At 47.0% G+C, this 23,050-nt stretch overlaps 1 protein-coding gene across 3 annotated transcripts in view; it reads right to left on the reverse strand.

Moving 5' to 3' along the window:
• The window catches only part of TFPI (tissue factor pathway inhibitor), a 68,242-nt gene that overhangs the window by 27,513 nt on the left and 17,679 nt on the right, over positions 1 to 23,050 (reverse strand). For all 3 annotated transcript variants that reach the window (XM_080972461.1, XM_080972460.1, XM_080972462.1), the window contains exons 2-5: positions 12,321 to 12,446; positions 4,739 to 4,939; positions 1,150 to 1,188; positions 659 to 835 (exon numbers count right to left, since the gene is read on the reverse strand). In XM_080972461.1, coding sequence (XP_080828587.1) covers positions 659 to 835; positions 1,150 to 1,188; positions 4,739 to 4,939; positions 12,321 to 12,432 — 529 coding nt within the window. In that variant the 5' untranslated portion in view covers positions 12,433 to 12,446. The remainder of the gene's footprint in view (positions 1 to 658; positions 836 to 1,149; positions 1,189 to 4,738; positions 4,940 to 12,320; positions 12,447 to 23,050) is intronic.

The raw sequence follows: 23,050 nt of genomic DNA on the forward strand, positions 1-23,050 counted from the left end.
AATCAGGCAATAAGCTGCAATAGTCTATTTTAAAGCTTTCTTATCGGTGATAAAAACCTTTGGAAAGCAGAGCGCCTCTATTCCGTGTCTTGCTCATTCACTGGCAGAATCTGTGAGTGGGCGGTCCTTAAACCTTCCCCAGCAGAGTAGTCTCTTGACGCCCAGTCTGCACCTCCCCTCTCTGCGTGAAAGCCTACTGTGCAAGGAGGGCGTGGGTAATGGAGGACCTCTCCCCTCCCCGCTTTGCCTCGCCTCCTCCGAGCCCTGAAGCTCCTCTCCGCTGGAGGCGTGGTTACTCTCCTCCGCTGAGGAAGTGCTGCTTCCCACAATCTTTGGGGGTTCTCTGTAATCCATTTGGCTTTTCCCCTCTCGCCCCTGAGCCAATGGCAGTTCCCTGACAATCAGGATATGCAACCGATCAGTGTTTGCATAGAATGCCACAGAGAGATGGACTGGGAAGTCTTTAGGAAAAGGATAACTGATGGACAATGTGTGATGTAAGTACAACAAAATCCATCTTCAAGGGAAAAGAGACATGGCAGACATCACGGTTTCAGGTAGAGATTGGACCTTCTTGACATGGTATAACCATCACACCGTCTACTATGGGCACCAAGGGACATAATAAGATACAGTACCAGAAGACAAGGCCACTTACGGTTGTCCTCACAGGTATCTTGGCATTCTTTCAAAGTATGAAAGTTGTTTTGGTTTCCTAGGCAACCACCATACTGGAACTTCTCACACTTCATCGATTCCTTGTTGAAGAAATACCGGGTAATTAATCCTCGGCAGATACCGGGGTCATTCTCCAGAAGGCAGTAAGGAGGCTTTCCTGCGAATGGAGATTGTTTGAGGGGAGAAAGTGTCAGAGAATCCAATATGGCCATTAATGAAGGACTTACTGCAGTTTACCAAAAGTGGGCACAATCTAACTCAATTTAAGCATTTTGGCAAAGCGTGGGAGACAAATAGGGGCAAAGCAAGAATGCAATGTATTTTCTGCTGCTGAGGATCAGAAAACTAAAACATTGATTGAAAAACCAGCTAAGATGTATTTTAAAGTATCAAAAAGATGATTAAAATCAGCTGTAACCAAAAAGAAACAAAACACAGGTAACACACATAGAACACATTTCTTACAGTTACCTCTCTGAGATTTTGATCTCTTTTTCTTCTCAGGCACATCTGAAATCGAAAGAAAATGTTTTTAGTGTAGACCTGGGGAAAAAATAGCATTTACTAAAGAAAAGTATATATTTTTGCCCATAATGATATACCCCATAGCACTGAATCATTTCTCATGGTTCCAGAGTGTTTATCTAACCAAAATTCCATATTTTATTTTAGAAATGCTGCACATGATCCCATTCTCTGTCCCAGCTCCGGCCAACCAAGCAGTTTGAAAGCACACCAATGCAAGTACATAAATAGGTACCTCTGTGGTGGGAAAGTAAATGGCATTTTCGTGCGCTCTGGTTTTCATCACAGTGTCCAGTTGCACCAGAAGCAGTTTAGTCATGCTGGCCACATGATATGGAAAGCTGTCTGTGGACAAATGCCGGCTCCCTCGTCTTGAAGCAAGATGAGTGCTGCAACCCCGCAGTTGCCTTTGACTGGACTTAACCACCCAAGGGTCCTTTACCTTTACCTTTTTTTAGGCATAGGATTGCAACAACAATCTAACTAATTTAACAGTAGATTCGATCAAATCTGCCCCAGCATGAATATTGTCTTATGTACAGCCATGTCATCTTAATTTTTTCAGAGGTGACATTTGATCAGGAGTAAGGCTCACGTGAAGTACCAACAGCTGTGGACAACTAGGCATGTTGGGATTAATGCAAGAAGAGGAGTGAATGAGAGCAGTAACGGGATTTGATATTTCAGCTGAAACCTGAATCCAGAGACCAGCTGGAGTGTTCCATCACATGAGCCTAACCCATACACAATGAATTCCTGGCTGATTGTCAAAAGCTAATCTACAATTTGAATTTGCTTGCCTACAAGTGTTGCCAGTACTGTGTGTGTTTGTATTTATGTGTGTACAGTGGTACCTCGGGTTAAGTACCTCATTCCGGAGGTCCGTTCTTAACCTGAAACTGTTCTTAACCTGAAGCACCACTTTAGCTAATGGGGCCTCCTGCTGCCGCCGCGCCGCCGGAGCCCGATTTCTGTTCTTATCCTGAAGCAAAGTTCTTAACCTGAAGCACTATTTCTGGGTTAGCAGAGTGTGTAACCTGAAGCGTATGTAACCTGAAGTGTATGTAACCCGAGGTACCACTGTATTTGCTTTGTTGCAGCTTTCATGATCACATGGAAGGCAAAAAGGGCAACCTGCTATAATGGCGCTAGTCAAAGTGGGTGGGATGCTTCACGAACCAAATATGGTACCCATTCCTGGCACATTAGGGGGCAAGTTGTCAGTCCTCCCCATCAGTTTAAGAAGCAGCGTGCTATAATGCTATGTTTTAATGGGCTTTCCCACGTTTTTCTTTATATCCAAGAATTGAGCCAAATGCCTGAATTGGGCTCTTAGCTTTCCGTTGGCCTGATAATAACCACATTCGCTTTGCTCGTTTCCTCTTTTGCTAAAAGGATGCTCCAAACACAGCTGACGTTTTGCCTTTGAAATGATTCACTTGTGTGAGCACTGCAATGTCCGGGTTTGGTTCACGCGCCACATGCTTGTCACAGTGATGACCGACACTTGTGAAATGGTCCCATTCCACACCAGAGTAAGGGCTTCAGGGTAATCTGTTGTCACTTCCAAGGGAACCAATTTCAGTGGGAGCAGTTCACTTTTTCAGTCATCAAGTGATAAGCCTTTGATAAAGTATTAAGTTTAAAAACTACACATGTAAGAGTCAGCTGTAGGCAGTGAAGTCTGGTGCTCGTTAGAACTGGTAGGGTGAAAGGCAGGGAGACCCACAGTAGGTGGCGACAGAGGACATGGCAAGCTATGCCAGAGACAGCAAGAGGCAGAGGCACTAATTCTGCTTCCCCGTTGAGTTCTAAATAGGAAGCTGACATCCAGTTGTCACCCTCTGGAGTCTAGACCAATGGTTTTCAACCATTGTGCCATGGCACACTAGCGTGCCTTGAATGATGGTCAGTGATGCCGTGGGCAACACTGACCTCTGTCCCTCTTTCCTTCCCTCCCTCCTCTGATGCCCTCTGATGCAAACAACATGGCAGTCAGTCCTGCCATTTGAAAACCTGCTGCTCCCATTGGCTGCCTCCAATACTAGACATGAAGTGATGTATCAGTTATTTGTTTACTTATACAGTGGTACCTCGGGTTAAGTACTTAATTTGTTCCGGAGGTCCGTACTTAACCTGAAACTGTTCTTAACCTGAAGCACCACTTTAGCTAATGGGGCCTCCCGCTGCTGCTGGAGCACAATTTCTGTTCTCATCCTGAAGCAAAGTTCTTAATCTGAAGCACTATTTCTGGGTTAGAGGAGTCTGTAACCTGAAGCGTATGTAACCTGAAGCATATGTAACCCAAGGTACCACTGTATAAAGCATTTGAACTTCAGCAAAAAGGCTCCTGGAAGCGCTAACATGCAATCAGTTTAAAAAAGACTGTCTTAAAAGATAGGGGGGAAAGAAAGAGGGGAGAGAAGAGGGAGAAAAGCAAACCCAGGTACGAATTCATAAAGTGAAATAACATTCACTTTATGTGCCACAGGCTTCAGTCTTGGGCCTGGTCTTATTCAACATCTTTATCAACGACTTGGATGATAGACTCAAGGGCATCCTGATCAAATTTGCAGATGACACCAAACTGGGAGGGGTGGCTAACACCCCAGAGGACAGGATCACACTTCAAAACGACCTTGACAGATTAGAGAACTGGGCCAAAACAAACAAGATGAATTTTAACAGGGAGAAATGTAAAGTATTGCACTTGGGCAAAAAAAATGAGAGGCACAAATACAAGATGGGGGACACCTGGCTTGAGAGCAGTACATGTGAAAAGGATCTAGGATTCTTGGTTGACCACAAACTTGACATGAGCCAACAGTGTGACGCGGCAGCTAAAAAAGCCAATGCAATTCTGGGCTGCATCAATAGGAGTATAGCATCTAGATCAAGGGAAGTAATAGTGCCACTGTATTCTGCTCTGGTCAGACCTCACCTGGAGTACTGTGTCCAGTTCTGGGCACCACAGTTCAAGAAGGACACTGACAAACTGGAACGTGTCCAGAGGAGGGCAACCAAAATGGTCAAAGGCCTGGAAACGATGCCTTATGAGGAACAGCTAAGGGAGCTGGGCATGTTTAGCCTGGAGAAGAGGAGGTTAAGGGGTGATATGATAGCCATGTTCAAATATATGAAAGGATGTCACATAGAGGAGGGAGAAAGGTTGTTTTCTGCTGCTCCAGAGAAGCGGACACGGAGCAATGGATCCAAACTACAAGAAAGAAGATTCCACCTAAACATTAGGAAGAACTTCCTGACAGTAAGAGCTGTTCGACAGTGGAATTTGCTGCCAAGGAGTGTGGTGGAGTCTCCTTCTTTGGAGGTCTTTAAGCAGAGGCTTGACAACCATATGTCAGGAGTGCTCTGATGGTGTTTCCTGCTTGGCAGGGGGTTGGACTCGATGGCCCTTGTGGTCTCTTCCAACTCTATGATTCTATGATTCTATGATTTCCTATAAGGATCCGATGGGAGGAAAATGTGCTGCATTTAACCTAAAGAAAGAGAGAAATGGAGGAAGACATGTACTGACCTGGTACTACGCACTTTAGCTGGCACTCCTCTAGAGTCAGAAAGTTGTTTTCATTGCCTTCGCATCCGCCATAGTTAAAGATTTCACACTGGCGGGTTTGGATGTCAAAGTGATACCGGACATGCAATGCTTTGCAGGGCCCGCCATCCGCTTTGAAGGCACAGATGGACATGCCCAGTTTCAGTGGGGGCCAAGCAGGACCTGGAGGAAGATGAAGGAAAGCTCAGCATATCACAATCCACTTATAAACACCATTTCCAACTCCTCAAAAGATTCCATCAACGGTGTTTCTGAAAAATCTTACACATCACTTGAGAAGACAGGCAAACTAATGCCAGCATACTGGAAGAAGCAAAGATCACCAGTGTCAAAGCAATGATTCTTCAACATCAACTTCGCTGGACTGGTCATGTTGTGCGGAAGCCTGATGATCATCTTCCAAAGCAACTACCATTTTAAGAACTTAAAAATGGAAAGCGTAATGCTGGTGGTCAACAAAAGAGGTTTAAAGACTCTCTCAAGGCAAATCTTTTAAAATGTAGTATAAACACCGACAGCTGGGAAACATGTTTTACAGACATGGCTGCAAGTGTTTCCCTGCATCTGGTACCGGTTGGCCATGCCTTTTTATTCATGGCTATCTCTTGAATTGGGATGCGGGTGGCGCTGTGGGTTAAACCACAGAACCTAGGACTTGCCGATCAGGAGGTCGGCGGTTCGAATCCCCGTGAGGGGGTGAGCTCCCGTTGCTTGGTCCCAGCTCCTGCCAACCTAGCAGCTCGAAAGCACGTCAAAGTGCAAGTAGATAAATAGGTACCACTCCGGCGGGAAGGTAAACGGCGTTTCTGTGCGCTGCTCTGGTTCGCCAGAAGCGGCTTAGTCATGCTGGCCACATGACCCGGAAGCTGTACGCCGGCTCCCTCGGCCAGTAAAGCGAGATGAGCGCCGCAACCCCAGAGTCGGTCACGGCTAGACCTAATGGTCAGGGGTCCCTTTACCTTTACCTTTTACCACTGATAGGTAAGAGAGAGACCTGGGTGTTCAAGCCATGCTACACAAAACAGTGAAATATAGATCAGCATTTGTGGATTACATTAGATCAGGGGTTGGCAAGGTTTACCTCACCTGGGCCGGTTTACTCCAGTGGAGATCCTTCCGTGGGCCAGATCGCACATGCACATGAGCGTGCATGAGCGTGATTTCTGGCGTCTGCGCAGACACGATTTCCGGCATGTGCAGATGCGATTTCCGGTACCGTGAAAGCAAGTCCCCAAGCTGTGCTGTGCCAGTTTAGTGCAGTGTGCGAGGACTTGCTGAGCGGGCGGCTTGGTTCGGGGGTGGCTCGTGGGCCAGTTAAATGACTCCCGTGGGCCGTTTGTGGCCCATGGGCCTTAGGTTGCCAACCCCTGCATTAGACAGTGTGACACCAATTCCAGTATTTTTAACTGTTTTTATATGTGGAATTGTTTTTCAACATTTGCATTGTTTTTATACACTGATTTTTTTAATTTTAAAAAAAAATATAATTGTTTTATATATTGAGCCTGTTTTTACTTGTTTTTACACTTTCCCTGTTGTATAGTAGCAACCGTTTTCTTTGTTTCAAGATTGCCCATTTCATTGACGTAACCTGCCCTGGAGCCTTCTGGTTAAGGGTAGGTAAGAAATCTAACAAATAAAAAATTATACAAATGGCAGCTTGGGCTCTAAATGCACGCCTGTTTTTCTTGCAGGGAGCTACGGATATGTTAAATGTGCCACGTCGTACCTGAATGCCGATGAGCACCAAATGTTCTCCAGAGGGCAGCATCACCCCCAGAAAATAACAGACCAGGGAGTCATAAATTCAACGGACTCACTGGAACATGCAGATCTAAAGCCAACACCCACCCACAGTTTTTGCAGTTTCCTAGTAAGAAGCTGACAGGCCACAAATTAATACATACCCAAGTTTTTAAAAAGCCAATTTGGGGATTAAATGTAAAGGTTAAAGGGACCCCTGACCATTAGGTCCAGTCGTGGCCGACTCTGGGGTTGTGGCACTCATCTTGCTTTATTGGCTGAGGGAGCCGGCATACAGCTTCCGGGTCATGTGGCCAGCAGGACTAAGCCGCTTCTGGCGAACCAGAGCAGCGAACGGAAACGCCGTTTACCTTCCCGCCGGAGCGGTACCTATTTATCTGCTTGCACTTTGACGTCTTTTTGAACTGCTAGGTTGGCAGGAGCAGGGACTGAACAATGGGAGCTCACCCCGTCACTCGGATTCGAACCGCTGACCTTCTGATCGGCAAGTCCTAGGCTCTGTGGTTTAACCCACAGCGCCACCCGTGAATTTGGGGATTAGGTGCAGTTTAAAAGGAAGCAGCTGCTCTCAGACCTTACAAATTTTTCCCAGGGTGGTGTGTCCCTTTACAGTTTTGTGAAGGCGGAGTTCTGTGAACGCACCCTTCGAATAAAAAATCTGCAAGAACTTTACAAAACTGCATATTATTATTATTATATTTAATTTTTTATACTGCCCTATACCCACAGGTCTTATGGCAGTTCGCAAGGTAAGCTCACACCATAAAAACACAAAATACTGTACATAACACAAATAAAAACAATAACAACTTAATAATCCCCCCTCCCCAGCACATTTTAAAAGGGCCTTGGATGTCAATCAGTCAAAGGCCTGGTTGCAAAGGAAAGTTCTTGCCTAGTATCTAAATATCCTTAACCATAGCACCAGGCAAGCCTCCCTGGGGAGAGTATTCCACAGGCAGGGAGCCACTGCAGAGAAGGCCCTGTTCTTGTGTTGCCACCCTCTGAGCCTCTCGAACCTTTTAATTGTTCTCTAAGATGCGGAGGGAGGAAAAAGCAAAACTGGGACGTTCCGGGATCAAATCAGAAACCGCATGCCTTCTGTAATTCCAGGACTGTCCCTGGGAAATAGGGACACATGGAGGGTATGGTACCAGGAGTGGTGGTGGGGAGCTAGTTGAGATGGTGGGGTGTGTTGTGTGGTGCAAACACATACCTGTAGGAGCACTGCATTGGCTCTGCTGGTGTGTCTGCACCACACTGACCAAGCTGCTGTCTTTCCCTTGCATTCCTAGTAAACAACAGTGACACCCTTGCTGGGAGGTCAGGCAAGTGCAGGCACAGGCAAACTCAGCCCTCCAGATGTTCTGGGACTACAACTCCCATCTTCCCTAGCGAACAGGACCAGTGGTCAGGGATGATGGGAGTTGTAGTCCCAAAACATCTGGAGGGCCGAGTTTGCCTATGCCTGGTTAAGTGCCTCCACCCAACTAGGCTGTCCACTACTCAGTAAATAGCTTCATGGCCCTATCCCTAAGCCATAGACCCAGCCTCACATACCTTTGAGCTGGTGCTAGATATGGATGTCAATTTTCTTTCTTTTCTTTTAAAAACTAACATGCCAACCGCAGATGCATTTGGGCCTGATGCCCAACAATTGCTGTTACTTATTTTAAAAAAAGAAGCATTGATTAGAATATTCCACCAAATATAAATACAGTGGTACCTTAGTTCTCAAACAACATGGAACCTAAACACTGCAAACCTGGAAGTAAGTGTTCCGGTTTGTGAACTTTTTTCGGAAGTCGAACGTGCTCCGTTTTGAGTGCTACACTTCCGATTAGAGTACCACACTTCCGATTTGAGTGCCACAATTCTGTTTTGAGTGTTGCGCTAAGATCTGTCTGTTATTCCTATTTATTTTGCGTTTTTGTTTTTGCGGCTCTTTTGTTTTTGTGACTGTGTGGAACCCAACAAATCATCATACTCATCGCCATAATTTTATTGTTTATACCCTGCCCATCTGGGCAGCTTCCAGCAAAATACAAAAAATAATAAAATGCCTGACATTAAAAACTTCCCTAAACAGGGCTGCCTTCAGATGTTTTCTAAACGTTGTGTAATTATTTACAGTGGCGGAGTTTCATGCTCCGGCACCGGGGGGCGGAGAGCAGGTGGGGTCAGGGCTGGCGTGCGTCCTGGGGGTGTGGCACCACGCCGCCCACAGGGGCATGGTGTGTGTCCTGGGGGCGTGGCATGCCGCCTGCAGGGGCGTGGCGCCCAGTGCAGGCAGGGGAACAACCGCTATGGCATCCCACCGGGATCGCGCTGCTGGGGGCAGTGCGCTCCCCCCACATTCCTCTTCCTCCGCCAGTGATTCTTTATCTCCCTGACATCTGATGGAAGGGCACCACTGCCGAGAAGACCCTTTGCCTGGTGTGTGTATATAGCATTTTTGGATTGCTCTTTGGGACGTGACTGTAGACTATCCTTGGCGACGTGTCTGTGGAGGTCGTCACCATGAACTCTTGCACTTTAAAATTGACTGCTGCACCGCCTTGTTTCCAATGAATTGTATAATATTATAGGATAATTGGCAGCTGATGTCATCTACTCTCAAGGCTAAATTACCAATCTACTTCATTTTTAAGTTGTACGCAAGCAATTGTCCAGGCCTTTGTTCCCTGGGGCCGGGGTCACTGTGAGTGAGTCCACAGTGATTCCTGAAATGGCCCATGTTTTGTTCCTCTTTGCAGCTTATTTCTCTGGGAGCTTCCCCATGACTAACAGAAGCAGAATAAGTTCTGCAAACTTATTCCCAGATGACTTCATGAGACAGCATTTTAAGCTCAGTCCTCAGGGGGGCAGGGCAGATTTTTTAAAACAACAACAACATTTAGAGAGCCACCCAGTTTCTTGCCGGTTTCTCATGGCCCCACGTGGCTTTTATTTCTATGGAAGTGTTGGCTGCTATGCATGTGTGGGTTCAGATTTGTTGGAATCCACAGGGAGAAGTTAGGCAGAAAGTGTGTAAATTTTGAGGACGGGAAACTGAAAATCAAGCATGTATGTTGGCGGAAATAAGGCAGAGCCAGGATGCTGGTCCTAATAAGTCCCACAGAGACCATGCCTTACGCCAGGGGTGCAAATTGACGAAGACGAATGTTATAAATAAACTATTCCACTAGCGGTTTAGCCTCCACTGAATTGCAAAAGCAATCTCAGACTTTTTTGGGGGGGGGTTTGAGCTATCTTTTCAGCATGCTCGCTGCATCCTAGAATGACACTGAGTACACTGGAAATAATGCAAGCATGGAAGAAATAGCGATTGCTACATAAGAGATGAAGATACGTTGCTGCATCTCAAAATGAGGTCCTCTTGGGCTGCAAGTTCTGGAAGGCTTATAGAGCCCTTTGCTTCTTTTATTTACAGTGGTACCTTGGTTTCAAACTTAATCCATTCTGGAAGTCCATTCCAAAACCAAAGCTTTCCAAAACCAAGGCACACTTTCCCATAGAAAGTAATGCAAAATGGATCAATCCGTTCCAGTCTTTTAGAAACAACCCCCAAAACAGCAATTTAACATGAATTTTACTATTTAACGAGACCATTGATCCACAAAATGAAAGCAATAAACAATGTACTGCAGTCACACATTCAATCAATCAGTAGCTGAACTGGGTCAGCAGTGGTTTAGACCACAGCGCCACCCGTGTCCACTGACTATACACAGCACAGTTCATGAAATATAATATAGAGGGTCCATTGTACTGGAGCTTATGACAGAATGCTGAAAAGTAGACTTTACACGTGGCTATCACAAGAAAAGCAGCCTCGCATCTCCTCTACCCCTCTCTTTTGAGGATGTCTAATAAAGCAAAACTACCCAGCCAAAGCAAATCTCTTTCCAGAATGCGGCAGCAATTTAATTCTGCACATCCATTTGTGTACAACGGGCTTTAGATTGGAACAATTGATTTCAAATGGGTACGAGTCGCTACGTCTTTTTGTGGTCTGTTCTTCTGTCAGCGAGCTGCTTCTTTTATAGGAAGGGCTATTCCCATGTGTATGCATTCTGCACAGCTGTAATTGCAAGGCTTTTTCCAAATACATTTTGCTGATGAACTTTATCAAGGGAAAACAGCTTGTCACACAGAGAGAAGATGACCTTCTTCTTTGTCCCCTCCATCAGCTTGATTTGACAACTTGCCAGCCACCCAGGCATACTTTGCTGAAAGCTTTTCCTGTTAGATGAGCCCAATTGTCAAACTGCGATGCTAATACTTCACAGGCCTTCCCATTTACAAGAAAAAGGCATTTTGACTGCTGTGACTCATTCCCTTTGGGAAATGCAGCCGGGGGTGGGGTGGGATAAAGGTTGCTGGACATGATCTAGCACCTCAGTGCTCTCTTTGTAACACACAAAATAACGTGCGCCCAGGAATTTTTGTAAAAAAACCACATCATGCATATTTTGTGGCTTTGGGCTTTATCCTCAGTGCCGTTCCATAGTAACTGTCTATCTTTTGCTGTTTTTTCGTTTGGTCCAGATTAGGAACAGAGGAATCAACCTATTGCCATTCCATGTCACCTTCACATGTGCTTATTCAAAAATCTGTTCCATCTTATTTTTATGTTAATTTGTGTTTTTTTTTAAAAAATCTGCAAGAAATTTCACACTTATATATGTTGTTAAATTTTAACAGAAAATATGTACACACAGGTCTTGCTATCCAAACGCTTGTTGTATGAAAATTCACTTATCCAAACACGAGGAATTAGCACCCAAACCTCGCTACGCACACTGCAGATTCAGATATCCCAACAGCCAGACCTATGCGTAGTACTGTAAACAAATAAACAGCTTTTAACAAGTCCTACTTTGGGGTGTTTTGCTGGGAAGGTGGAGGGAGGGGGAGAGATCACACAATAAGAGAGCATTTTTTCTTTCCCCGTTTGCCTTTTGCAAATTTCAGAGGGTTTTCCTGAGCTTTTTTGTTTTGGTCATTTTGGGGTCCGAATTCCATGACCAGGAATACATTGGAAATGTTCCCATAGGAATCAATGGAAATCATCAACTCGCGATGTGAACACTTGCCAGAAAAATGATTCGCATTGTGTCCGGATAGCAAGACCTGTGTGTATCTCATTTTACATGTTTCTAAATATATGTTTAAGCATTTGGGTGCATTTTTGCACGAGCCAATAGTTCCATCGCAAAATTCAGAGAAGTGCACAATCCAAATGATGTTCTGATCTGTGTATTAGTCCAAGATGTGTGCATTTAGTCAGTTGACTTGAAAATGTGGACCAAGCAAAATTCTCCTCCGTCCCTAGCTCAAGTTAACAAGGTTATGGGTTTTTGTACAGTCAAACGTCAGAAGTCAAACGGAATTTGTTCCAGAAGTCTGACTTCCAAAACATTTGGAAAGCAAAGCGTGGCTTCCAATTGGCTGCAGGAAGCTCCTGCTGTGTTAGCCCTTTGGACACCCGGCTTCCAAAAATAGTTCGCAAACTGGAACATTCACTTTCGGGTTTGCGGTGTTCGGGAGCCAAAACGTTTGAGAGGTAAGCTGTTTGAAAACCAAGGTATGACTGTATTTCAAGTTATTCACATGTTCACTGGGCAAAGAATTGCTCGTGCAAACAGACTGCTCAAATATGAGGGAAAACGGAAGAAAGCCACAAAGTTTATGTGCAACTTGGACTGACGCGGTGCCATGTTATTCAGCTAAACAGGGGCGCTTTGTTTCAATGTGCTGTAGTCAGATCTCTTACCGACAGTCTCTCCATATTCCTCCTCCTCCTCCACTGAAGGTGCAGTCCCATGACATGGCCCGTTGCTGGACAGAAGATACAAGATGGCAGCTAGAAATACATCTGCTCTCATTCTGCTCGCCTCTCCTGAATAAAGCAAAAGAAAACATGACGCCGGAGAACGTGATGCATTTGAAACCCAAATTTGGTTTTGAAATACCACATTTTGTTTTAATGGCCTTGGACAAGCCATTGACTCTCAGCTTAGCCAGAGTTATCTCTTAGTACAGTGGTACCTCGGGTTAAGTACTTAATTCGTTCCGGAGGTCCTTTCTTAACTGGAAACTGTTCTTAGCCTGAAGCACCACTTTAGCTAATGGGGTCTCCTGCTGCCGCCGCGCCACCTGACCACAATTTCTGAAGCATCCTGAAGCAAAGTTCTTAACCCGAGGTACTATTTCTGGGTTAGCGGAGTCTGTAACCTGAAGCGTATGTCACCTGAAGCGTATGTAACCCGAGGTACCACTGTATAGCAATGAGGACAAATCGGGGGTGAGGAACCTGGACCCATCCCCCAGGATAAAGAAAGGCGCAAGAGGATAGCTCTATGTCCCCCAAGGAATGAGTGCCTTCTAAGTTTCATTCTTCCTCAAAATGATACTCTCCTTCCCTGAAACCTGCCTTCTCCCTGAAAACAGGAGAGTTATCATCGTGGGAATGGGGCACAGCTATAATGTCCCTGAAGGCCTCGTCCATCACTGTCTCTGCCTCCCTTAATTTTTCCATGTCTGCCAACTTAGCCTCAGGGGAACTACAGTGGTACCTCAGGTTAAGTACTTAATTCATTCCAGAGGTTCGTACTTAACCTGAAGCACCACTTTAGCTAATGGGGCCTCCTGCTGCCGCTGTGCCACCAGAGCCCAATTTCTGTTCTTATCCTGAAGCAAAGTTCTTAACCTGAAGCACTATTTCTGGGTTAGCGGAGTCTGTAACCTGAAGCGTATGTAACCTGAAGCGTATGTAACCCAAGGTACCACTGTAACTTGTTCCCAGAGAACCAGGAGCTTGTGGCACCTTCAACACACCCAGGGCTTCTGTCCAACAGGGTGATAGTCGTACATGTGGCCAGAACTTCAGGGCTGTTTCCTTTATCCTCCTGCACCATTCCCAGGAGAAACCCCTGTGAGTAGCGAGGCCTGAGCCTCTGAAATGAAGCCAATGCAAAGTCATCGGAATGGCACTTCCCCTGTGTTTATTTTTATCTTAAAGAGAGGAAGGGGCAAAAACAATACAGAGGTTATTTCTTGCCCTCCTTTCCAGGTATTGTCACCACACAGTTTGTCGAGATGCCACAGGGAGTGCTGCAAAACGCAAACACATCCGGTCCGTTGTGCTCGTGCTCATGCTACAAAGATTTAAATTTAAATCTCAAGTGAGGCATGTGTCCTGAGCAACTGCCCTCTCATTCATCCTGAAGTCACGGTTGAAGTGAGTGTAGCTGCCTGCCATCCAGTTTCTTAAACTAGGGCACGTGTTGACATTGCCAAGAGCTCACACTTCCTTGGCAGGCCTTCCCTCGTTGTTCAGTAAAGGACTCAGACAGCTTCCAGCCAAGAAGGAAAGCATCTATTTCACTCTTTGAATCGAGCCCAAGGCACACACACACAAAAACCCAACCCCAGACAGCGAGCCCATTCACTTCAAACAGCAGCCCTGTTCTTGACTTCCAGGAGAAGGGCTATAGATGTGGCTACTTTGGAGATGGCTGGATCAAAGTGTGGATTGGCTGGCCCTAATAATGAGGAGAGCGAGGCCACCACTTCAGGCAGCAAATTGGGGGGGGGGGGAGGCAAGCAGAAGGCATGAGGTATTGGAGGGCAGAACTGTGGGTGACTGCCAGCCTGTCCTGTGTCCTCAGGTGGAATGGAGGACCTCCCCCATCACCAGCATTGAACTTGTGGGGTATTTACAATGCAGTCAAACCAACAACGCACGTTTGCTAGATAGGCACATGATAGGAGTTGAAGCTCACAGAGTTTTCCTGTAAGTTTGCTAGAGAGAACTCTGACACCCACTCCTCCTGAAATGGGAGGTCATAGCCCTATATAATAAAATGATTCCTGAAATGACTGGATTTTCACTTTGGGGAATATGGCAACCCTAATATATAATCTCCTCACCTGGCTGGGCTCTTCCTTTTCCCGTTTTGCTCTTTCATCTCATTCCAGCAATGTAGAACATATGCTAAGTCTGAGCCACAGCTCAGACTTCATTTTAAACTAGACAACTATGTCTCTGTAACTGGATTATTATGTTAAGCCTGCCTGAACAAAGCTGCTGTATCCGTTACTCTCCAACAAGTATTCTGAGAGAGTAAATGCTATTTTTGCTTTTTACAAGATGGTTTGTCTCAGGATTGGACTAGTTGATCCTCAGGATCCCTTCCAACTCTATGATTCTATGCCTCTATTATTATGGTTTTAAGAGTGCTGAAACAGTAAAGTTGCCTTCACTTTTGTGCTCTAACTTTCTTCAGAAATGTCCGCTTAACTTACCTTTTTTTATTTTAAGGAAGAATCTGGGGCCCCTGTTGACATGGGGCCTGGCACATGCATGCCCCCAGTACCTCCTTGTGGGAGGCCATGAACATGGATATACAATGAATGTCCTAGATCGGTGGCATGGTTAACATGTGGTTCCCCAGATAGTTGAGCACCAACTCGCATCAGCCTGAGCCAACATGGCCAATGGTTGATGGGAGAGGAAGTCTGACAGTAAGTCCAACACTAGGCTGCCTTCCTGCAAACCTATGTCTTTTATTGCATACTTTCGTTTGCTCACAATTTCTCCAAAGAGGTTTTAGTCATAAAGTAAATGACTTGATCATAAAGTAAATGACTTGATCAAATATCTAGACCACATTGCTACAGTTGAAGCATTTGACACCAATCATACTGAGCTCCTAGAATGTAAGATTATCTTCTATTATTCTATAGTTTCAGGATCTCACTAAGTCAGCTCTGGTTTCAAAAGAAATACTCTGGGAGCAAGTATTCCTAAGTATCTAATTAGGAGCAGAATTAAACTCTCCACTAATGGAACACTGTACTGCCTTAATGTTAACGACTCTTTAATATTAGAAATGCATATGTTAAACCCAAACTGCTCCCTAGGAGATTTCGGATAATAACCAGCAGAATAATTGAAGAGAGCATTACTCGTACAGCTTAAGAAACAGAAACGTATAATGAAATAACATTTGCAAGCAGCAACAATTTTTTTAAAAAGTGAATGACTTGTGTAATATTAATGGAATAGATCCAACACTAATTACAAGGAACAGGATTTCACAAAGAAATTGCCCAATATTTTTGTTCCCTTGAAAAGCAGGCCTTGAAGGGAGGTGAGTGGGAGAAGGAAGTGTTTCCACTGAAATTACTGTCTATAACATTACACAAGCTGGTACAGAACTTCCGTTTCCCCCTCCTTCTGTATCTCAGATTCCTAAACTGTTACATCACAGGGGCAGAGAGATGAGGATGCCAGAGACACATTGCTCTCACTCTTCCTCTTCCCTTATGCAATACAGGACTGCTCGCGCTACAATCTGCGTTCAATACATCACAAAACTTGGGTTTAAAGTAGCTCCGAATTTGGTAGAGCCAAAGGTGGAGAACATTTTTTTCAGGCTCTCATGGACAACCTTCATTTGGTGGGTGGGCTCAGAGAGGAAAGTAGAAGGAGCAATGTGTGATGGGACGATGAGCTGCTTGTGTGTAAAATCCTAGTCCCTCAGAGTTTGGTCAAGTTTGCAAACCTCTGTCTGTAACGGAGCCCCTTAAACATGGCTCCGTCAGTCGCTGGCAGATTCCGACAGTGGTTGCTTTCGGAATCGCTTCCAACATAAAAGCTCCTTAACGGAAACACGTCTTCTGGACTCTCTGCGTGACAGTTTCCGGCGAGGAGTGGGTGTCCCTACAGGAGGTCCTGAAACCTCCCCACTGTTTTCGCTGGAAGTGTCTCTGAGCCATCCCTCCAGCTCCCTTTCCCTCAGCCCAGCTCCTCTCCCCCTACTGGTTCCCTCTTCAGCTGCTGAGTCTCTCCCAACCTGTGTGAGCCCTTTCACTTCCCTTCCTTCCGATGGCAGTTCCCTGACATCCACCTCCCCTCCAGGGCCCCCTTCATCCCCTCTCGCCCCCTCCTCTACGGGCGGTGAGGAGGCAAAACCCCGGAATGAACTTCCTTCATCTTCCGATGTCCCGAACACTTCTCTCCACCTGTTGCGGTTCCTGGTCTCGAAGTACTCCTCCTCCTCAGAGTCCATCTCCCCTTCCCCTTCCGATTCCGAGAATCCTTCCAACTCCTCCTCCTCATCGGTGGTCCCAAAGTATTCCCTCCGGAACCTCTCCACAGGCTGAGGTTTCCTTGGGAACCTTTGATGGAACGTTTCTATCAATACCTCGTCATTGATATCTTCTGCCATTACCCAAGTGTTTTCTGACTCCGGTTCTCCTTCCCACGCTACCAAATACTCCACCTGATCCCCCTTCCATCTGGCGTCGAGGATTTCTGCCACATGGCTGCTGCATTCCCTTTCTTCTATGACCGGTCCCCGAGTGGCCATCCCTTCTCGTCCCCCCTCATACGGTGACAGTAACGACCTGTGAAATACTGGGTGCAGTTTCATGTGGTTGGGTAACCGGAGCCTGAAAGCCACTGGGTTGACCTGTTGAATGACCTCAAAGGGACCCAATCTCCTGGGTCTTAATTTCTTACAACCTCCTTTGAACGGCAACCCTTGGGTTGACAGCCACACCCTATCTCCCACCCTTATGGTTTCACCTTCCCTTCGGTTCTTGTCTGCCTGCCTCTTGTATTCTTCCTTCGCCCTTTCTAAGTTGAGTTGGAGCTGACGATGGATTGCTTCCATTTCTTCTACAAAATGCTCGGCTGCCGGGACACCCCATCTCTCCCCTTCTCCCCCTGGGAAAGCCCTGGGATGACACCCATAATTAGCCAAGAAGGGGCTCATCCCTGTGGACACATTCTCGGCATTGTTGTAGGCAAATTCCGCCAGCGCCAACTTTTCTACCCAGTCATTCTCTCTGTCATTGACATAACACCTCAGGTATTGCTGGAGGACCCCGTTTGCTCTTTCCGCCTGCCCGTTGGTTTCAGGGTGCCGGGCAGTCGAAAAGTTGACCTCCACCTGCAGTAAGCTCATGAGCTTCCTCCAGAACCTGGAAGTAAATTGTTTTCCTCGGTCTGAGACCACCCTCAATGGCACCCCGTGCAACCTAAAAATGTGTTCTACAAATAACTTCGCTGTCTCTTCCGCCGTGACTGCATGCGAGCAGGCTACAAAGTGGCACATCTTTGTTAGTAGGTCTACCACCACCATGATGGCTGTTTTCCCCTTGGACTTCGGCAGATCAGTCATAAAATCTATCGACACTGCCTCCCAAGGTCGTTCTGGGGTTGGTAAGGGTTCTAATAGCCCCGCCGGTGCCCGCCTCTCCCCTTTGGCTCGCTGGCATTGCTCACACCCTCTTACATACTCCCGTACATCTTCCCTCACCTTAGGCCACCAAAATTCCCTGGTGACCAACCACATGGTTTTGTGTTGTCCAAAATGCCCCGCCGTGGGGCTGTCGTGCAACTGCTTGAGTACCCTCCCCCTTAAGTCTCCTTCAGGGATATACAGTGCCCCTTTGTAATACAAAGCTCCATTTCTTTCCTCGAAACCCCCTGGTTCCTCTCCCTCACCCCTAAGACCTCTGAGCTTATTCTGGGCGTATTCATCATTCTCTGTTTCCTCTACCAGTTCTCTTTGTCCCACCAATGCCGCCCCACACACCCAGCGGTCCTCTGGAATGACATGTCTCTCTTCGGGTGCTCCCTCCTCCTCCAAATATTCAGGTTTGCGTGAGAGAGCGTCCGCCCTAATGTTCTCTGGGCCTGGCACGTAACAAATCTCAAAGTTAAATTTGGAGAACTCCTGGGCCCATCTCACTTGCCGTTGGTTGAGCACTCGTGCCGTCCTCCAATACTCTAGGTTCTTGTGGTCAGTGCACACTTGCACCTTATGTTGTGCGCCAATTAGCAGGTGCCTCCATCTCCGGAACGCCTCATGAATGGCTAGTAGTTCTCGGTCATACACCGTGTAGTTCCTCTCGGATTTGTTCAGCTTTCGCGAAAAAAAGGCACACGGTCTCCACTCTGACTCCTCCTTCCCTGGCTGCAGAAGCACCGCCCCAATCGCTCTGTCTGATGCGTCAGTTTCCACTCTCATCGGTTTTTGTAAATCCACATGCAGGAGTTGTTGTTCCGAGGCGAAGGCCCTTTTTAGTTCCTCAAATGCTCGCTCCGCCTCCTCAGTCCAAACGAACTTCTTCTTACTGCTGAGACAGTCCGTAATGGGCGCCGTCAGGTGGGCAAAGTTTCGGATGAACTTACGATAGAAGTTCCCAAATCCTAGGAACCTCTGCACATCCTTCCTTGTTTTGGGTGTTTTCCATTCCAGCACCGCCTGGACCTTGCCGGGATCCATGGCCAATCCCTTGTCTGACAGGCGATACCCCAGGAATTCCACCTCCTTGGTATGAAACTGACACTTCTCCAGTTTCACCCACAGCTGGTTGGCTTGCAGCCTGCTCAACACTTCTCTGACGTCTCTCACATGCTGCTCCTCATTCTCAGAATACACCAACACGTCGTCTAAGAAGGCCACACAATTCTTGTAAAGCAAAGGCCCCAGGACGTGGTTCATAAACGATTGAAAGCACGCGGAGCCTCCTTGTAGGCCGAAGGGCATAACTAAATATTCAAATGCCCCCAAAGGGGTGAACATGGTGGTTTTCCATTCATCCCCCTTCCTTATTCGTATCAGGTTGTACGCCCCCCTTAGGTCCAGTTTAGTAAAAATCTTTCCCTTCCTGACCCTTGTCAAAATGTCGTCAATCCTGGGCATAGGGAAAGCCACTGGTTCTGACACTGCATTTAAGGCCCTGAAGTCACACACAAGCCTCGGCTTGTTCGTGTTTTTTTTATCCACAAAAAACACTGGGCTGCCCCCCACCGCCCTGGACTCTCTGATAAACCCTCTCTTCAGGTTCTTGTCAATGAACTCTCTTAGCTCCTGCATCTCTCTGTCTGACATGGCGTACAGCTTGCCTACAGGGAGCTGTGCCCCAGGGAGTAAATTGATTTGACAGTCAAAGGGTCTATGCGGGGGTAATTGGTCAGCTTCCCTTTCGCTGAAGACGTCGCGGAGATCTGCGTATTGTCGTGGTACCTTCACGTTCTCCGTTACTTCAGTCCCTGCTAGGGTGGCTTGGGCCCCTGCCAAACCCTTTCCCTCTTTGCAGTGTTCTAAGCAATGTGCTGAACCAAAAGAAACCACTCTCTGATGCCAGCCCACCAGCGGATCATGTAACGCTAGCCAGCTCATCCCCAATATAATGGGAGCTCCTCCCAAGGTGGCCACATTAAACGCTATCAGTTCGGTGTGCCTTGCCACCTTCATTATCATTGGGACGGTCTGCAAGCTGACTTCTCCTCCCAACAGCTCCCTGCCATCGATCGTGGTCACCTGCAGGGGGTTGCTTAAAGGGATCGTCTGTATCTGGTGTTCAGCTGCAAACTCTTTGCTCATGAAATTGCAGGAGCTGCCTGAGTCCAACAGCGCCTTTATCTTTAGAGGGTGTCCGTTTGGCAGCTCTAGCGCCACTTCTATCACTAGGGCGGGTTTAGGAGGTTCTGGCGTGGGCACTTTCACTGCTCTTTGGCCTGACTGCTGTGCCCCGACGGTGGCAGCCAGGCGTTGGCTTTTACTTGCTTCGGTATTTCTTCCTCTCTTCCCTCCACAGCTCCTACCATCCCTTGCCATTCCTTCCTCTGGGGGCAGACTCTGGCAAAGTGACCTGGCTGTTGGCAGAGATAGCATTTCCGGGCGCCTTTTCCCTCCTTCTTTCCCCCCTCACTGGGCTTTGAAACTGCGCGCGCGCGCGCTGTTCCGATTTCCATCGGCTCTGCCGGCGGGAAAGTTGGCTCTGGAATGTCTGGAATGCGGAACTCCTTCCAACGTTCCCCCTTCCCTTCCCGCCTCTCCAATGCTCTCGCCTCCTGGCGCGCTCCTATGGTCAGCGCTGATTTGGTCAGCTGGTCCATAGACTCCGCCCTGGGCGCCCGGGAAAGTTCGTCTTTCACAGCCGAAGAAAGCCCTTCTTCAAAAAGCATTTGAATGGGTTCCGCCGATAGATCCCACCCCAATTTATGGATCAACATGGTGAATTCAGTCCAGTACTCACGGACAGATCGGCTCCCCTGTTTGCAAGCCATTAACTGTCTGCGGACCACTCCCTGTTCAATATCGCTGGAAAACATCAGATCCATGGCGCGAAAGAACTTCATCGTGTCCTTTAGGACGTCACTATTCGCTGCCATCAGGGGTCTAACCCAGTCTCTCGCCCCCTTTTCAAGATGCCCAATCACGAAAGCCACTCTTGATTCCTCGTCAGGGAATTCATCAAACTGCAGATTGAGGGCATATTGCATCTCTGTCCGAAAGCCATGATAGTCTTTGGGCTCCCCCCCAAACTTCTGCACCAATCCTGGTACCTTTCTGACGAGCTGGGTGTCTTTCCCCTTTTTGTCTGCATCCTGAGCCCTCCTCTCCTCAAGCCTCGCCGTCTGCAGCGCTAGCTGGACCTCCAACACCCGGTACCTTTCTTCCAGGCTTGGACCCGCTCCAGCTCCTGCTTCTCCGGTTCCGGCTGGGTTGCTCATGATGCCTTCTCCTGCACAAGCTGCTCACGAAGACTGTCGGAATGCTGTGATGGGACGATGAGCTGCTTGTGTGTAAAATCCTAGTCCCTCAGAGTTTGGTCAAGTTTGCAAACCTCTGTCTGTAACGGAGCCCCTTAAACATGGCTCCGTCAGTCGCTGGCAGATTCCGACAGTGGTTGCTTTCGGAATCGCTTCCAACATAAAAGCTCCTTAACGGAAACACGTCTTCTGGACTCTCTGCGTGACAGTTTCCGGCGAGGAGTGGGTGTCCCTACAGGAGGTCCTGAAACCTCCCCACTGTTTTCGCTGGAAGTGTCTCTGAGCCATCCCTCCAGCTCCCTTTCCCTCAGCCCAGCTCCTCTCCCCCTACTGGTTCCCTCTTCAGCTGCTGAGTCTCTCCCAACCTGTGTGAGCCCTTTCACTTCCCTTCCTTCCGATGGCAGTTCCCTGACACAATGGATATGAATGTTACCTTTGAAGACTGAAGTACATCCCAGCCACACAAAAGTGAGAAGTTTCCAGACACAGAGACCCAACCACAGACCTCTCCTGTAAAACTGGCTAAAATTTATAAACTAACATCGAATTTGTGTTGGAGATGTAAGGTATCAGAGGGATTCTTATATCATGTCTGGTGGGGATGTGATATTTTTTTTTTTTTTTGTAAATATACATGAAGAACTGGAAAAAAAAAGTTTAAAACAACAATTGGTGTGAAGCTGGAAACATTCCTTTTAGGAATTATAACAAATGACATCCCCCAAAGACATGAAAAAATGGAAATCAGAAGAAGTACCAACATTGAAAGACTGGCAACATAATTTTTTTGAAATGATTGAATTAGCAAAAATGACAACAACAATTGGAATGCAATCTAATCAAAATCTCAAACAGGAATGGAAATGTGTAGAAGAATACAGTGGTACCTCGGGTTACATACACTTCAGATTACATACGCTTCAGGTTACAGACTTCGCTAACCCAGAAATATTACCTTGGGTTAAGAACTTTGCTTCAGGATGAGAACAGAAATCGTGCAGCTGTGGCACAGCGGCAGCAGGAGGCCCCATTAGCTAAAGTGGTGCTTCAGGTTAAGAACAGTTTCAGGTTAAGAACGAACGTCCAGAACGAATTAAGTACGTAACCAGAGGTAACACTGTATAAGATAATCAACAGATAAAGTAAAGGTAAAGGGACCTCTGACCATTAGGTCCAGTCGTGACCGACTCTGGGGTTGCAGTGCTCATCTCGCTCTATTGGCCGAGGGAGCCGGCATACAGCTTCCGGGTCATGTGGCCAGCATGACTAAGCCGCTTCCGGTGAACCAGAGCAGCGCACAGAAACGCCGTTTGCCTTCCCACTGGAGCAGTATCTATTTATCTACTTGCACTTTGATGTGCTTTCGAACTGCAAGGTTGGCAGGAGCAGGGACCAAGCAACAGGAGCTCACCCCGTCACGGGGATTCGAACCGCTGACCTTCTGATCTGCAAGTCCTAGGCTCTGTGGTTTAACCCACAGCGCCACCCGCGTCCCAACAGATAAAGTACAGAGAGACTAATTGGAAGTCATTTTTAATTTCTTGTTTTACAGTCGTTCACATCATTGGGAGTACAAAGGATGTTAGTTATACGAATTGTGTTGTTTCATATATTGCTACGGTCTGTTTGTCAATTTATAGTTGGTTTATTTGATTGTATGTTTGCCTGTTGGTTGGTTTGCCTTCGGGGCACGAATGTATCTATTTTAAAACAATAAAGATATACACAATGGAAAGGGCTCACGGGGTGCGCTGAGGGGGGCAAGGGAGGGAGGGAGCCATGGGGGTGGTGAGGGGGCAGATCCGGCACATTTATTTCTAGAAATACCCCCCCCCCCCAGCTGGATTTGATACTGTCAAATGTCCAAAAAGTAGAAAGGAATCGAACTGTCTGTCTTGAGGCAGAATAGTTGTCATTTGTGAAGC

Source organism: Podarcis pityusensis (genome assembly GCF_964106645.2).
Source record: "Podarcis pityusensis genome assembly, chromosome: 1".
Lineage (NCBI taxonomy): Eukaryota > Metazoa > Chordata > Lepidosauria > Squamata > Lacertidae > Podarcis > Podarcis pityusensis.